Source organism: Hylobates moloch, unplaced genomic scaffold (assembly GCF_009828535.3).
Source record: "Hylobates moloch isolate HMO894 unplaced genomic scaffold, HMol_V3 SCAFFOLD_15, whole genome shotgun sequence".
In the NCBI taxonomy this organism is placed as follows: domain Eukaryota; kingdom Metazoa; phylum Chordata; class Mammalia; order Primates; family Hylobatidae; genus Hylobates; species Hylobates moloch.
In genome coordinates, this window is record NW_026652290.1 from 54,560,599 (window position 1) to 54,578,069 (window position 17,471).

Below are 17,471 nucleotides of genomic sequence, written 5' to 3' on the forward strand. Positions count from 1 at the left end.
CCATAGTGGGAATACTTACACCACAGAAATGGGCAGCAACCACCACAAATCAGGGCTTTATTCATTATTTGGTTGACTATCTAGACTTAAGAAAGTTATGGAGAAAATGCTAATAATGCACATTAAACTTAAATGTATGTTTTGCCAATGGCCATTGCATTGTAAATGGCACAGAAAAATGAAGCAAATATTCTTCTAGTATTCAAAAACTATTCTCTGCTTCAGTAAAGCAATTGCTAACACCATTGACAAACAAGTGAAGTTCTGGCCAGGTGCAGTGGCTCTTGCCTGTAATCCCAGCACTTTGAGAGGTCCAGGCAGGAGGATTGCTCGAGGCCAGGAGTCCAAGACCAGCCTGGGCAACATAACTAAACCAGTTCTCTACAAAAAATAAAAAAGTTAGCTGGGCGTGGTGTGCACTAGCTGAGGCAGGAGGATCTCCTGAGCCCAGGAGTTTGTGGTTACAGTGAGCTATGATCATTCCACTGCACTCCAAGGTCTGGGCAACTCATTCTGTAAAAAACAAAAAACAAAAAACAAGTGAAGTTCCAACATCTGTCTTTCTGGTTTCACTTTTTTCTTGCTAGTTGGTACAAACAAAAATATCAGTTAACATTCATGTTGGAACTACATTCATTTATCAGTTACAGCTATAGGCTGGCTATAGATTCAGCAGGTTGGCAAAAGTCAATGAAAGCATTCTGTAAGACCCAACTGGCTATGTGCAATTTACAATAAAGAGTAGTATATATTTTTTATTATTTGTAAATTATTAGCCATCCTTTATGTCAATAAAATTTATCATAAATGTATGTATGTGTATATATGCATGCATTTTCCCCAGAGAGCTCATTGTTAATTAAACATCTACCAGCATACTACTGGGCAGGTTGCCTTTGTCTGAAGAGTGGCCAGAGATTTGACTCTTTGGAAAGATTCACAGAAGAGGGTGGGAATGGCTGATGGAAAGAGGCTACTGAGGAGGTTGGAGGGACCTCAGGTGGAAGGATTAGCCTGACCAGGCACAGAGTCCCTGAAAAGGGATGTAGGAGTGAAGAAAACCTGGGGTAGGGTGGAGTGAGAGCTCGCCATTTCTCTGCCAAGCAGGACACAAGCCATCTTCTGCAAGCAGGAGGTGGAGAAGTGAGGAAGGGTGAAGGTTTGGCCTGAGTAGTCAGTGTGGGGCCAAGAAAAGGGATCAGGGAGGGCGAGGAAGACTAAGGAGGACTGCAGAACACTCGTGAAAACCGAGAGGACGGCAGGCCCGGTGGATGGCTCATGTCTGTAATCCCAGCACTTTAGGAGGCTGAGGCAGTCAGATCACCTGAGGTCAGGAGTTCCAGATCAGCCTGGCCAACATGGTGAAACCCCGTCTCTACTAAAATTACAAAAAATAGCCAGGCATGGTGGCGGGAGCCTGTAATCCCAGCTACTTGGGAGGCTGAGGCAGGAGAATCACTTGAACCTGGGAGACAGAGGTTGCAGTGAGCTGAGATCGTGCCACTGCACTCCAGCCTGGGCGACGGAGCAAGACTCCATCTTGAAAAAAAAAAAAGAGCCGGGCATGGTGGCTCACACCTGTAATACCATAACTTTGGGGGGCTGAGGCAGGAGGATCACGAGGTCAGGAGTTGGAGACCAGCCTGACCAACATAGTGAAACTCCATCTCTACTAAAAATAAAAAAAAATTAGCCGGGTGTGGTGGTGGGCGCCTATAATCTCAGCGACTGGGGAGGCTGAGGCAGGAGAATCTCTTGAACCCGGGAGGCGGAGGTTGCAGTGAGCTGAGATCGCACCACTGCGCTCCAGCCTGGGTGACAGTGTGAGACTCCGTCTCAAAAAAAAAAAAAAAATGGTAAAGAAAGAAAACCCAGAAGACAGCAACCGAATCACAGCCATGAGTGCAAGAGGGTCGAGTGTAACCAGGTGCAGCACTGGCTAAGCCCCATGGTACGGATTGCTTGATTAATCTCCCAGGACAATCCTAGGAGGAAACCAAGGCTTGGAATAATTAAGTCTTTTATCCACAGCTTGCAGCCAGTTAGTGGCTGAGTCAGGAGTTGAATTTAGGCAGCCTGGCCCTCTTGACAAGGCAAAAGACTGCACAGAGGCACCTTTCTCCTCAGCAAAGCTCCCCCAGATGATGCACGTTCAAATGCTCCAGGATGGAGATTGGCAGGGCAGGCGTGGCTACGTGTCAAGGGCTCGTGGGCATCCTAAGGCTGGCAAAGCCGCCTCACATCTCTGGTCTCCCCAAACGTTCTTGCACTTGATGCTCTTAGCACGCTGCACTGTCTGTTGAATCTAATTATAATGAATCTAGACTTGCATTTTTAAATATCTTTGTTATTTTACCTTCAGATAATTCATTCTTATTATGTTTTTAAATAGTAAAGTACGTGACAGATTGGAAATTTACAAAACGATCCTACACCTTAGAACACTTTTTTTTTTTTTTTTTGAGACGGAGTCTCACTGTCGCTGTCGCCCAGGCTGGAGTGCAGTGGCATAAGTTCGGCTCACTGCAGGCTCCGCCCCCCAGGGTTCACGCCATTGTCCTGCCTCAGCCTCTCGAGTAGCTGGGACTACAGGCGCCTGCCACCTCGCCCGGCTAATTTTTTGTATTTTTTTTTTTTTTTTTTTTTTTTTAGTAGAGATGGGGTTTCACCGTGTTAGCCAGGATGGTCTCGATCTCCTGACCTCGTGATCCGCCCGCCTCGGCCTCCCAAAGTGCTGGGATTATAGGCGTGAGCCACCGCGCCCGGCGCGCCTTAGAACATTTGAGAGGCAGGGTCCTAATGTGCTATTCTAATCACGCTGATCCATTGCTGGGAGTCTTTAGTGATCCCTACTGGCTACAGCAGTTTTCCAAATGGTAGGTGGGGATCAATTAGTGGGTTGGGAGATTAGTTTTCAGCGTCATTAAAAGAGTTAAAAAAGAAGTGGCCCCAGATAGAAAATATCAGAATATATTACACATAGTAAATACATTTTGTTTTAGCTACATATATTTTCATGCATATGTGTACTGGATTATGATGAAAAATGTCTTTCTTACTATGAGTACAGTAAAAAAAGCAACTTTTTTTTTTTTAGGCAGAGTCTTACTCTGTCACCCAAGCTGGAGTCCAGTGACATGATCTCACCTCACTGCAACCTCCACCTCCCAGGTTCAAGCAATTATCCTGCCTCAGCCTCCCAAGTAGCTGGGACTGCAGGTGCCTGCCACCACACTTGGCTAATTTTTGTATTTTTAGTAGAGACAGGGTTTCACCATGTTGGCCAGGCTGGTCTCAAACTCCTGACCTCAGGTGATTTGCCCGCATCGGCCTTCCAAAGTGTTGGGATTACAGGCGTGAGCCACTGCGCCCGGCCAAAAAAAGGCAACTTTGAATGCTGCTTATCTGCAGATAAAGACAGCACTGCCAGGCCTGACATTCAAAGCCATCCAGGCAGAAGCAATTGCTGAGGAAGATCAGGCAATATTTCATGGGAAAGGGGTGAGGACAGGCTGGGCTGGAGGATGTGCAGGTTGTGGATGAGACCAAAGGCCAAGAAACACCAGGACTTTCATGCTTAGACTGTACCAGTGCTGCAACTCAGAGAGGAGCTGGGCCAGGCAGTCCCTTGTGATAGCACCTTAGAGGAGGGAGACCCTGAGTTTGCTAGGGAAATCAAAGGAGACTTCCTGGAGGTGGTAGTGTCTTAGTTGACTTCTCAGCGTTTGCCAGGAGAACAGGGGTTTGGAGAGGGCTCATCTGGCTGAGTGGTTTATGAAAAGGTACGAGAAAGCCCGTCCTGTTTGGGGAGCTACATGCCATTTTGTGTGGGTAGAGCATGAACTAGGGAGGGGGACTTTGTGAGTCTTGTTGGGTGTCAAAATTTTATTTTGGGATGAAGAGCCATGGAGGAATTTTGAGCAGAAGAATGGCATGAGCAGACTTACATCTTTGGAAGATGACTGGTGGCCTGAGGAGGGTGGATTAATGGAGAGGAGGCAGGAGGCAAGGAGACCTGTAGGATGACTACCGACCTCAGCAGGGTGCCCTGAGGCCAGGGTGTGAAGAGGCATGGAGGCGGGAGAGAGACTCAGGAGGAAGAGCTGAGGGCACTGGTGACCCACCAGTCCAGGTGGGGCCATGAGAAAGGGGTGGACGTGAGGAAGTCCCCTGTGTCTATGTCTCTGAGGGCTGGCTAGATAGCAGTGCCATTGCCAGATAAAGAACACAGTGGGCGAGGTGTGGCGGCTCATGCCTGTAATCCCGGCACTTTGGGAGGCCAAGGCGGAAGGATTGCTTGAGCCCAGGAGTTCGAGACCAGCCTGGGCAATGTGGGGAGACCCTGTCTTTACCAAAAAAAAAAAAAAAAAAAAAAAAATTAAGAGAAATTTAAGAGAATTAGGCAGATGTGGTGGTGCGCACCTGTGATCCCCTCTAAGGTGGAACTGGAGCTGAGGTGGGAGGATTGCTTCAGCCCGGGAGGTCAAGGCTTCAGGGAGCCATGGCATTTCAGCCTAGGTGACAAAACAAACAAAAAAAAACAGGAGGCAGAGGGTGTCTGGTGAGAAGAGAGCACGTTCACTGTTGGAAGTGGGCTTGTAGGCAGGCATGTCAGGTGGGCAGCTGGGGCAGCGGGGAGAGGATGGGTAAGCGCTGCAGAGCAGGGTGTCACTCGCCTGGAGAGTGTGTGGAATGAGGGGGAATGGACCTGTAGACAGAGCCTCAGGGAGCCACATCTGTGAGTATCCAGGCAGAGAGGAACCCACAAAGGACAGAGGGGAGTGGTCGTAGTGGCGGAAGACCCAGAAACTTGGGCCACAGAAACCAAAGGCGCAGAGAAGTCCTAGGAGGAAAGCAGCAGTGCGAGGGCTTCAGAAGGCCAGAGTCCTTGAGGCTGAGAGGGCCAGACTGCAGCCTCAGGGAACCGCGGATGTCCCTGGCAAGGCTGATGGCAGAGGGCAGTGGGGCTTTGTGAGTGAACGGAGGTATCACCACGAGGCAGAGTGTAAGCGGGCTGCCCCGGACCATGTCGCACCATGTGCAAATTAGAAAGGGGCACCCCTTCCTCCAGGCAGATTCAGCCCCTCATTCTGGCACATAGGCTTGGCAAGAGGAGTGCAGGCTAGGCCTCAGCCTCCACCTGCCCCACAGTGGGGCATCTGTGCACCTTGGCCCTGTGAGTGTGGACCAACACTTCTAGAAACTGCCTGGGAAGGAAGGCGACAAGTGGTCATTGACCAAGGAGATACAGGATCATGTGAGGGTTTTCTTTTTTAAGATGTGAAAGTCTCGTGTGTGCTAATTTGGATAAAGGCAGGGAATCCATGGAGAGTGAGAATTTGGAGATTCAGGAAAAGAGAGTACAGGACACGAGGCGGGAGGGTGCAAGGCTGGAGCGGCTGCCCTGGGAGAGGCCTGTGCTGCAGGGGAGAGTCCGCTCAGCAGCTGCCACACAGACCAGGGACACTGAGCCACAGTCGGGACTGCCTGTCCCCAGCGACCAGGGGTTCCAGTGCCTGAGACTCAGGCCCATGCAGACTGCCCAGGAGTGGGCCAAGAGCTGAGCAGACCAGGCTGGGGAGGGTCTTGGCGCAGAGCCTTTGCTTACTTATTATTTACTTTCTACTATGGGAAATTTTCAAACACACCTCAAAGTGGTGAGAAACTCAGTTAAACCCTCTTAGATCTATTTTCTAGCTTTAACAATGATTAATATTGCCAATCTTATTTATGGACCAGTTTTTTTGTGTGTTTGTTTGTTTTCTAAGACAGGGTCTCACTGTGTCACCCAGGCTGGAGTGCAGTGGTGCTATCTTGGCTCACCACAACCTCCACCTCCTGGGTTCAAGTGATTCTCCTACTTCATCCTCTCAAGTAGCTGGGACTACAGCCATGCGCCACCATCCTTTGCTAATTTTTGTATTTTTAGTAGAGACGGGGTTTTGTCATGTTGGCCTTGAACTCCTGGCCTCAAGCGATCTACCCACCTTGACCTCCCAAAGTGATGGGATTACAAGTGTGAGCCACCATGCCTGGTCAATGTACCAGTTTTTAAAGCACCTTTTAAAAAACTTAAAATTTTAGTAGACTTTATTTTTAGAGCAGTTTTAGATTTCACAGCAAAACTGAGTGAAAGGTACAGTTTCCTATTTATTCCCATTAAAAAACTTTATTTGGAAATTATTTTTATTTTTTATTTTTTTGAGACGGAGTCTTGCTCTGTCGCCCAGGCTGGAGTGCAGTGGCTCTATCTTGGCTCACTGCAACCTTCGCCATCCGGGTTCAAGCAATTCTCCTGCCTCAACCTATCAAGTATTCGGGACTACAGGCATGTGCCACAATGCCCAACTAATTTTTGTAGTTTTTAGCAGAGACAGGGTTTCACCATGTTGGCCAGGCTGGTCTCGAACTCCCAACCTCAGGTGATCCACCCGCCTCAGCCTCCCAAAGTGCTGGGATTGCAGGCATGAGCCACCATGCCTGGCCTATTTGGAAACAATTTTAAGCTTACAGAAAATGGCAAGAACAAGTTTTCTTAATTTGAAATAACTTTTTCTTATTAGAGGATATATTTACAGAATATCTGTAGAAGAAAGTTAAGATCATTCATGATTCTACTACCCCAAAATAACCACTGTCATTGTTTTGGTGTCTTTCTTCCTAGTCTTTTTTCTGTGTTCATAGACACAGTTGCCATTTTACCCAGAGACTATCCCAATCCCCCCGAGGCATTCTATCCTGTGTGTCCACGTGCACTGACTCATTCTCAGGGCCTTCACTATCAACATCCCCCCCTCAGATGGTTTGCCTTTAGCAACAAAAATTAACCCAAGATTTTGGTCTGTGGATGCCCTCGTTCCCTGGTTTCAGGGCTACTGCAGGTTTCCCCTGTAATATTCCTTTCATGTTTGTTTTTCTCTGGTGATACTGGCTGATATCTGGTTGCGGGAGTTGCCTGAGGCTCCTTGGGCTGCCATCTTGCCCGGAAGCCTCCGGTGTGCCCCACACCTCCTATGCTCATCCCTGAGTAGCTAGGTTCGAGTCTGTCTCTCTTACTTATCTGTGAACTCTGTGAGGGTAGGGCGCAGGTCTGATTCATCTCTCAAAGTGAGGCGGTGTTGGCCTCAGTAAGTATGTATGGAATTAAATCAACCCACCTATTTGGCATTGTCCATTCCTGTCTATGCCACAGACTGTCCGAGTGCCTGACACTAATTTACAGCCACGAGCATGGTGTCTGACACACAGTAGGTGCTCAATAAATGTGTGTGGATGGTGCGCCCAGCCACCTGGAGATTTCTATACATGTAAGGGCTCTGCTGTTTTTCCCTTTCTCTCTCTCCTGTCTCTCCCACATGTTCTGGATCACTTTGACATGCTAGAGGGAAGGTACCCCCTCTCTGCCGCTGCCCCCCATCTTCTGTATGTTAAGAGCAAAGCTAGGTTGGCAGTTGATTGAAAAGATGCAACTTCCTGCCCTGAGGATATTTGATAGGTTTTAATTGCTCACAGTACTAGTTATCATTAGAGACAGTTCAAACTATTTCCAGATTAGTTCAAAGCTGCCTTTGAGGTATGTAAGTTGTACAGAAGCCCTCCATGTGTTCAGCTCTAAGCCAAATTTCCTGGTGTCATTAGAAGCCCACTTGTAGTTGGAGATTACCCAATCTGTATGTTTTGATTGCCTGAATATTTCACTAATTGCAGGGGTGTTTGTCAAAAGTGATTTAATGTCCCCAAAGCTGTCTGGACCTGTGTTACAAGTCCCACTCCCAACCTCAGTTAAGTGGAGGGGACCCTGAAGAGGGGATGGGAGGAAGGGAATCTGCATAGGGTCTTTCCTTAGAGCCAGCCCCTCTTGCCAGGCAGGGCCCTGGCCCTCCGTGGCAAGGATGGGGCAGGAAGGGATGAAGCCTTGGTCTAGGGTGGGGGCACCAGCAATTGGGAAAAAGGCAGAAACCCAATTTGGAGGGCTGGGTCCTGAGGAGGCGACTGAGAAGGTCTTCAGGACATCTTAGTAATCTTCATATTTGATTGAAAGATAAAAACAGGAGAGAACCAGTTTTGGCAGATTGGACTTCTAGGAGTTAGTCAGAAACTTGGTCTGACCAACTCTTGGTTGGTCCTGGCCTTGACCCCAGGCCTGGAGGCTTGCAATGGCACTGGGGCCAGGACCACTGCTCCCCAAACACCTCCAGGACCCCCCAGGGTTGGGACTCGCATTAAGCATTTTGCTGCCTCCTGACATAGTGGATTTGGCTGGTGGGCTGCACTGGGCCACTTCGATTAGCAGGGTTCTGAGCTAGGGGCAAAGAAGGGTAGGAGGGAGACCCAAATGGAAAGAAGAGGTTCTGGAACAGTGGCAAGCTGGGGAAGGGCCCTGCAGGCAGGAGAGCTCTGTCCTTCGGCAGCGACACTGGCCTACTGGGTGAGGCGTGTGGCAGGAACGCTCATGTTGGGGAGGTTTGGCAGGGACCAAGATGGGGGTCCAGGCAAGGTCAAGCTGTCCTGCCCGTGTGCCCTTGGCCATGACTGACTGTGAATGCTGGGTGGTACCCGCGTGGTAGGAGCAGGCATGGGTGGTCTGGGGGTTTAGGTTTGGGGATAAGGAAACTGCAGGTGCCTTGGATTTCTGAATGTATCTTGCTTTGGTCAAAGCCCACCCAGCTTTGATCTGAATTCCTGACCAGATTTTTGTGCCAAATTCACCTCTTTATGTCTCTTTTCAGTTTGAAGACCTGGTGCCATAAGCCTACTGATGTGGAACGCTGGAAGCAGAATGCAGCTATGGACGGTGCTCGGAGGAGCTGTGCCACCAACCCCAGACACACTCACACCAGCTCTGGGCCGGGGGCCTCGGATGGGCTGGGGGGCCCAGTTGTGCAGGAGAGGGGCGGGCAAATGGCCGGGGCCTTGGTCTTGGCTGCCATGGCCAGAGGTGGGGGGGTTGGGGGGGTCGGGGGATGGAGGCCTCAGTCCCTGCCCTCACTAGGTGGCGGGAGCAGGAGGCAGGCTGACCCACTTAGAGACTGGCTCCTTTCAAAGCAGCGTGGTTGTGACGAGGGCTGCTTTAAGTGGGTCAGCCCGCATATACACATTGGTCTTAAACTCTTCAAAACTTGGCTGTTAAACATCTAGATCCTGTTTTCATTAGCTTGTAAGCCATGGCCATGGGGACCTGCCTGGTCTTCTGAAGCAGCAAGTGTGTCCAGAGGCTAATAAACAGCAGGTGCCTCCAATAAACAGGATTTTAATACTTGATGTAAATATGGATGCAAATACATGAAAAGAAAGGTGGGATCTGAATTATATGTGCAGGTTACACAATTGCTCAGACGTTTTGCTCTGAGAACTGTAGTGTGACTGTGGGTACCATGTGTGTTTTACAGGTGCAGGATGTGTGTACAGTGTGGGAGAGTGTGTTTTTGCGGATGGACATGTATGTGGTGTGTAGTAGGGAGCATGTGTGTCTGCGTGTACGTGCATGTGTGTGAAGAGAAGACTCCACCACCAGATTGGGTGGGGACAGAGCCAGCTACTTAATTTGCAGGGTCCCAGTGTAAAAGAAAAACATGGGGCCCTCATTCAAAATTACCAGGAATTTCAAGACAGAAACAACAGAGCATCACCCCAAACTGGGGCCTTTCTGAGCACAGGGTGGGTCTCACGCCCACGGAGGAGCGCACCTCTTTGTCTCCCTCCAACCTTCCCATGCCACTTTGGAAGGCCCCTGGGTCCCCCTTTGCTCTCTCCCCACCAGCTTCCCAGGGTGGCCTTGACCTTGGCAGTGTGGGGAAGTGGCCAAGGTGGGCTGGCAGAGTGGCTGAGGGCTGTGCTGGTCTTACCCTTTCCCGACCCTCCTCTTCCAGCCTGGGCCTCACTAGGGGAACCCCAGTCTGTAAGGTGTCTCTTGCCCTGGGCTATTGGTTCAAAAAGTCTCCTCTGCAAGCTGCCACTGTGTTCTGGGAAGTCGTGAGGCCGCAGGAACAATCTAAAGCAAACGTGTCCAGCCCGCTTTGAATGCGGCCCAACACAAATTTGTAAACTTTCTTAAAAACATTATGAGTTTATGAGTTTTTTTTGTTTTGTTTTGTTTTGTTTTGTTTTTAGCTCACCAGCTATCATTAGTGTTAGTGTATTTTATGCGTGGACCAAGACAATTCTTCTGGTGTTGCCCAGGGAAGCCGAAAGATTGGACCCCTGGTCTAAAGTGTTTGGGGTGGGCCAGGCGTGGTGGCTCATGCCTGTAATCCCAGCACTTTGGGAGGCCGAGGTGGGTGGATCACAAGGTCAAGAGATCTATCCTGGCTAACACGGTGAAACCTGTCTTTACTAAAAATATGAAAAATTAGCCAGGTGTGGTGGTGTAATCCCTGCCACTCAGGAGGCTGAAGCAGGAGAATTGCTTGAGCCCAGGAGGCAGAGGTTGCAGTGAGCCGAGATCACACCATTGCACTCCAGCCTGGGTGACAGAGTGAGACTCCATCTCAATAAATAAATAAATAATAAAGTGTTTGGAGTGAACTCACTGCCCACCAAGGGCTTCAGGTCTCAGGAGGCCCGATGGGCCCAGTCTTGGGCTTGTCCTGATTTGCCCAACTGGCCTGAGGGAGACTAAAGCAGGCAAAGGATCCAGGTGAATATCCGAAGTGAAACAATTTCAAATAAACAACAGAAAAGAAACGGCAAAAGGGAACCAGGGAGCTGAGAAAGAATTGGGCTGGTTGAGCTCACAGCCCAGAAATCTCAGTGAGGAGGTGTGGAGGGTAGGGAGCCCCACTCCTTCCTGTTTATTGTCCTGCTTTGCTCCTCCAGGGTTAAGTGCGGTGTGCCTGCTTCAGGGTACACCCAGGAGACGCTAATGGGTGATAATGAGGGTGTCCCGCCCCAATACCTATACTTGTCAATAATTAACCACAATTTCCTAGGTTCTGGGAGGAGGTAGTGGCACCTGGCCTGCCTTGGCTGGTTTAACTCATGGGGCACCTCCGGCATAGCCATTTCAAGGTCTCTGTGTGCTTCCAGGCTGTTCTAGGGATGGATACCTCCCAAGGCATAGGGGAACTTGAGAACTGACCGTTACCCATGTCCCTGATCCTAACCAGAGACAGACTCCCAGACTCGGCCAGAGGCTGATGCCGACCCCTTCCAGCTCTCACGGTAACCATGAGGCCCCTGCGTGCTTCCGTTGTGGAGGTCCCAGAGGGAACTGTGTGGACAGACACAGTCTGAAGGGCCATCTGCCTCAAGCCACAGCAGCACAGCAGTCTAAATATTCTGGGGAAGGATGGGGCCAAGGTGGGCTTGGGCTCCTTGGTGAGAGAGGTGATTTGGGCCCAAGCAGCTAAGCAGGGGTGGAGGTTACTATAAACTTGTTCATCACCAGCCACAGTGCTTTGCCTGCCCTAGAGAGTCAGTGTGACCAAGGCTTCCATGCAGGGGTGTGATGGAACTGGCATTCCAGAGGGGGAAAATGTCTCGATTTAGCATTTGCCAATTTTGGTGATGTAAATACTTCCACCAAGTCTGATTTCAAGTACCAATTGGTTTAACAATTGACTGACCAAATTCCTGAATATTTAACAAGCAGCTCTTTCTCCACTGCCCACCAGACCCCTGCCCCAGCGCCTATGCTATACCTCTCCCAGCCGAGCCCTTCACCTCCCTGTCCTTGCAGAATGCCCTTCTCTGGCTGCTGGAAAGCCTGGGACCTGAGGCCATTGAAGCTCCTGTGCTCCAGGGTCCTGGAGCAGAGCTGGTCTGCTTCCCAGGTTGTTCTACTGCTCACGGAGGTGATGTGTGTGAAATGCTTTGCCAAAGTGAACACCAAACCCACTCAAATGAGGTCCCAAGGGACCACCGATTTCTAGTCTAAGGGCAGTGGGGAGATCGGAATTCAATGTCCACCACTATGGTTTGAAAAGCCGGTTCAGGGCATTTGGCAGTCTCAGCTTGTCACCTGACAAGCCACCTGCCTCACTCCTCCCTTGGTCGCATGCTAACCTCCTCACTCATTTCCACTTCCGGAGGACCAGATGTGCAGAGGTAATGAATACCAGGGAAATCAGGAAACCACTGGATCAGTTCTTTGAGCCACAGAACAACACTCATCCCAGCAGCTGGGAAGCTATCTGCAAAAGTCCATCTGCAGAAAGGGTTTCCTGGTCTTGTGTGTGGCTGGGCCATTTCTCTGGATGCAGGTTTTTCATTATACAATCTTCTCAAAGAACCACCTGCTCTCAACACCTTCTCAGTGACTCCATTTCCCCCTCCTCTGTGCTCCTGGAATGCCACAATGGCCCCACCTTAGCCAGGCAGCTGTGATGAGAGGTGCTGACCCAACTGCCTCTCCGCTGGCTCACTGAATCAGGAGGAAGGGGCTGGAGACAGCACAGTCTTGCATTGTGGTTGGGGACCTGGGCCATCCAGAGGCAGGACTGTCCAAAGGCGGGGTACTGCTGGGATTCCGCCAGGCACTGGGTGATGCATGGCATGGGGAGCTGGAGAGGGACAGGCTCTTGGCCAGGGAAAACAGCCCCAGAGCCACAGGTGTGCCATCGAGTCTTCCTCCTCTCCCATCCTTAATCACTCCTGTTTGGCGACAGCACACAGCTAGGCCTGGAGCCCAGCAAAGAGCCCCTGGGTCCCAGAGGAAGTTGTTCTGGGGGCCGGAGACAATCACAAATGCCAGGTTTGTGAGCCCCAGACTCTGGTTCATAGCAAGAGGCAGACTTGTGAACAAACCACCAGATCACACTGTAAAACACGCTCAACCAGGAGTGGGTGCCCTTTCTAGGCACAAGCAGAAGGCTTCATGGAGTGATCTTTGAATGGGGACATAAAAGTGGATTCCTTCAACAGCCTCTGCACAGCCCCAAGTCAGTCCTCCAGCCCTTGGACTCACAGATCTCCTCCGTAGATGACTGGAGGTCCTCCCGTGCTACCCTTTACCCCTGCAGTGGAGGGGCACAGAGCCAGAGCCCCCCAGGTCCTCACCACTGGCATCACCAACATAGTGGACATTTTCTCTCTCAGAATGAAAAGGGAGTGAAATTTCTCCATGATCTTTCCACAAATGACCAGCTTGGGGAGTGGGAGAGGAAGGGCTGCAGTGCCTGGGGAAGGGACCCTTGGAACAGATCCTGGAAACGGAGAGGGGTGGAGAGGGTGGAGACAATGCTCGTGGAGTCCAGGATGGGGCCTACCCAGAGTTGCTCGGCCACCCCTCTGCCTCTGAATCAGGGGTGATCAATGAAGGAAAATTATTGCAGCAACTGAGTCCACGTAAAATGATTGTGCACATGTGTGTGTGTGTGTGTCCTCACTCACTTAAAAAAGACCATTTCTGTGCATTCTTTATTCTGGGACCCTCCTCTGCCTCCCTCTCCAGGAAATCCCGTAGGATCCCATACCTGCTTTAGAATGTGTGTGAGACACTCCCCAGTGCTTGGCACGTGGTAGGAGCTCAGTACATGTAAACTCTTTTCCTTTGACCACTCAAAGTAGTCACTTGTTGGAGAGGCCAACAGCGGCTTCCCCAGTCTCAGAGCTGATGGGCATCTGGTCCCTGCCTCCCCCTTCCTTCTCTGGCTGATGACAAATACCTGAATGTCATCACATCCTCCGTGTCCTCATCTGTTATTCTGGAACACAGGCTGGGGAGGGTACAGGGTAGTCCCCCTTCAACAGAGGCTGGCCTTTCTTGGGATGTGGGCTGGCTGGTGTTGGTCCAAGGATGGATGCAGAGGGTGAGGCACCCATCCTGCTAGTCGGGCCGGATGCTGGCAGGAGGGCGGGGTGGGGAGGGGCGGAGCTTCCAGAACAAAGGAGAATGGGGAGCCCAGGGGCCAGCCTAGGCATCAAAAAGGCTCTGCAGAGTGAACAGGCCACAGCACTGCCTGCCTCTGCCCCAGCAGTCAGCCAGCCGACGGTGCCTGCTCCCTCCTGCTTGCCCAAGGCCGGGCAAGTCATCCCCGATCTGCTTCCAGAGGACCCGTTTTCCAGCGTGATTGCGCCGACACTGCTCTGTGGGTTTCTCTTCTTGGTGTGGGTTGCTGCTGAGGTTCCAGAGGAGAGCAGCAGGATGGCCGGGAGCGGAGCTAGGAGTGAGGAAGGCCGCCGGCAGCATGCCTTTGTCCTGGAACCTTTTGATGGGGCCAATGTTGTCCCAAACCTCTGGCTGCACCGCTTTGAAGTCATCAATGACCTCAACCATTGGGACCATATCACCAAGCTAAGGTTCCTGAAAGAGTCCCTCAGAGGAGAGGCCCTGGATGTCTACCATAGGCTCAGTCCCCAGGACCAGGGAGACTATGGGACTGTGAAAGAGACCCTCCTGAAGGCCTTTGGGGTCCCTGGGGCTGCCCCCAGCCACCTGCCCAAAGAGATCGTCTTTGCCAACAGCATGGGTAAGGGCTACTATCTCAAGGGGAAGATTGGCAAAGTGCCCGTGAGGTTCCTGGTGGACTCTGGGGCCCAGGTCTCTGTGGTCCACCCAAACTTGTGGGAGGAGGTCACCGATGGCGATCTGGACACCCTGCGGCCCTTTGAGAACGTGGTAAAGGTGGCCAATGGTGCTGAAATGAAGATCCTGGGTGTCTGGGATACAGCGGTGTCCCTAGGCAAGCTGAAGCTGAAAGCACAGTTCCTAGTGGCCAACGCGAGTGCCGAGGAAGCCATCATTGGCACTGATGTGCTCCAGGACCACAATGCTGTCCTGGACTTTGAGCACCGCACATGCACCCTGAAAGGGAAGAAGTTCCGCCTTCTGCCTGTGGGAGGGTCCCTGGAAGATGAGTTTGACCTGGAGCTCATAGAGGAGGACCCCTCCTCAGAAGAAGGGCGGCAGGAGCTATCCCATTGAGAAGCCACGTTTTCTTTAACCTACTAAATATTGGTGGGAAGACCCACTGCTGTGGGGGGGGGGTGGTGCATATCCTATGGGGGTCACTGGGCTTGGCCAGTCTGCTTATCAACTCTTGCTCTTCCCTCCACTCTGCCTCCCTCTGCAGGGGCCTTAATCTGCCCCTGGTTGGGGAGGCTTCCACTGAACAGGCACAGGTGAGGGAGAGCAGGCTGGCTTAGAGGGACAGGGTCCCCATGGTCATCAAGCTGCTATTGATGACAAAGACTCGAAGGCTGGAAGAGTTCCCAAGGAAGCTAGAAATGCTTGTCTTTGAAGGAACTGTGGGACCCCTTCAGATCCCCTGAGGTATGGCTTGGTCCCTCTCAGGTTCTCAAAGCCTGTCTTAGCTGGGCTGGGTCCTAGCTGCAGGGTCTTTGTGAGGGTCACAGTTGCTCTGAGACACCTCCCTGAAGAGCCTTTCCACCTGTACAATGGTATTTTCTTTCTGTCATTTGCTTTGAAGCCCATTGTGCTTTGTGCCAATAATTCTATTGCTGCAAACACCAATAAAGATTGATTCATGGAAAAACCATGTAATGTGTTGATTGAGGATGAGAGTAATGTGAGAGGGAGTCGACGTCAAAGACAAGGGAGATTCAGGTGTGTAATGAGTGCCTAGCGGGAGGTAGAAGAACATACCCACAGGGATGACAGGTCTTGGATTTTCTAAGACAGTCTCAGCATAAAATATTTTGACTGATTCCCTCCAGAACTACTCTTATAATTTTGAATCGTCATAATTCCTCTACTTATTTCAATCTGTAGTATTTTAGCATACAAATTGCCCCTATACCCAAAAGTGACCCTAAAGTTTTATGTGAGATGTCTTGATTGGGGATTGGGAAATTATGGTTAGGATAAACAAACAGGAAAGTGTCTGCTGGGCAAATAGGTTCTTACAGCTGTCCAGGAGCGAGAACTTGGAGGCAGAAAGCAGGGCCAGGAGACAAGTGTTGACCTGCGTGGGGCAGCTCAAGGGCGTGCTGGAGGACAGGGGAGGCTGCAGCAAGGCAGAGTCCCGGCGGTGGGAGGTCAGCTTCTTCCTGGAGGGACTTGGAACAGAGCCTGAAACTAGAGCGACCTGATGGAGGGGAGGACATTCCCAGATCTGGGAGTGGGGTGTGCATCTCTTTTAGGGGTCCACCTCGTATTTGCTTCCAAATTTCTGTTTCTTTTTCTGGAATGCAGCAGGGCTGGGAATTTGAAACTCAAAGGGAGAAGCTGAGTGGACAAAAGTCTCCACAGAGGAGCCAATTTGTTCCAAATCTCAGGCCTCCCCACCAAGCACATCAGGCGAGCCTGTTCTCAGGGGAGGGTGGCCTGCACCCTCCAAACTTTGGGCCCAGGAAGATTGGCGCAAGGTCAGAGACTCGAACATGCGGGGATCCCGGATCTCTTGATGGAGCCGTAAAGGAGGTTTTCCATCCTCCAGGGTGGAATGAGCCTCTTGAAGTTCCCACCTGGACAGCTCCTGAGGGAGAGAGAGAAGGCAGGAGTGAAGCCCCTGGACTTTTTGAAGCTGATCTGAGCCAGGATCAACTGCCCCTCCCTGGCCCCTTCTTCCCTCCAATTCCAGCTGTGATTCTCCTGGGAACTGAGGCATGGCTCAGCCCCTAATCCCAGGGGTTTACTGAGGCCCCTTCCCTGGGCAGCCAAGCATCTTAACTGAAATTAGCTCCATCAGCCCCAGGGCACGTGGAGGGAAGGACAGGTGTGGGATCAGGAGGAAATCTGTTTCCAGAAAAGTGATGCCTAGAGAAGTGGGTGGGAGAACTGGAGAAGGGGATGAGAGAACTGGAGAAGGTGATGGGCGAACTGGAGAAGGGGTGGTCTCTGGATGCCTCCCAGGTCCTGCATCCCCCTTCTCAAATTTGATTTTCAGCCCCACTCTCTGTGGCCTAACACATGCTGCTCTCTCATGGGCCGAGTCTTCTCCCAAGGGAACAATGCAGGTGGCACCTCCCTGTGACCTATTTTCCTCCAGGTCCTTTGGATCCCAGCCACGTGCTGGGTGGAAGGAGGGAGGACAAAGAGTCTGTAAGTGGGTGGGTGGAGAGCTGGGGAGGGGACTAAGGAATTGGTGGCCAGGCCAGAATCCCAGAGCAATACCCCAGCCTCCCTGCCCTTTGCCACACACCACATGGAGCGGAGCCCTGTCCTGGGTGATTGCGAATGGGATGCTGTGTCCCAGCAGCAGACACCTTCTTCCCCTGCTCTGAGTGAGGAGAGCCTGTCTGAGCCCCCAGGTCTCCAGCTCTCAGCCAGTTTTCTCTCCTAGAGAAATGTGGGCCCCCCGAGAGGGCACAGTGAGGAGTGGGGTCTGTGATATCCGAAGCATGGCCCCGATGGAGGAAGGGACCATGTGGTGCTTCTTACCGGGAGACCCGAGTGAGGCTGAGACCGCTGCTGCATGAGGGTGAGAGTGATCGCAGCTGCAGATGCATCAGCGTGGAACCCGGCTGCAGGACTGTGAGCAGCTGCTCTCTGGGAAGTCGGGTATCAAAAACAGAGAAGCCCAGGAGAGAAGCCAGAAAAAGTGGGTTGTGGCCACACCACAGAGGGCTTG

At 51.4% G+C, this 17,471-nt stretch overlaps 1 protein-coding gene across 1 annotated transcript; it reads left to right on the top strand.

The window, feature by feature from the left end:
* Positions 1–13,831: 13,831 nt before the first annotated feature.
* Positions 13,832–15,434, top strand: ASPRV1 (aspartic peptidase retroviral like 1). The gene has a single exon (XM_032178049.2). It carries the CDS (start codon positions 13,832–13,834, stop codon positions 14,861–14,863), a length of 1,032 nt encoding a protein of 343 aa, XP_032033940.2. The 3' UTR covers positions 14,864–15,434.
* The last annotated feature ends 2,037 nt before the right edge of the window (positions 15,435–17,471 follow it).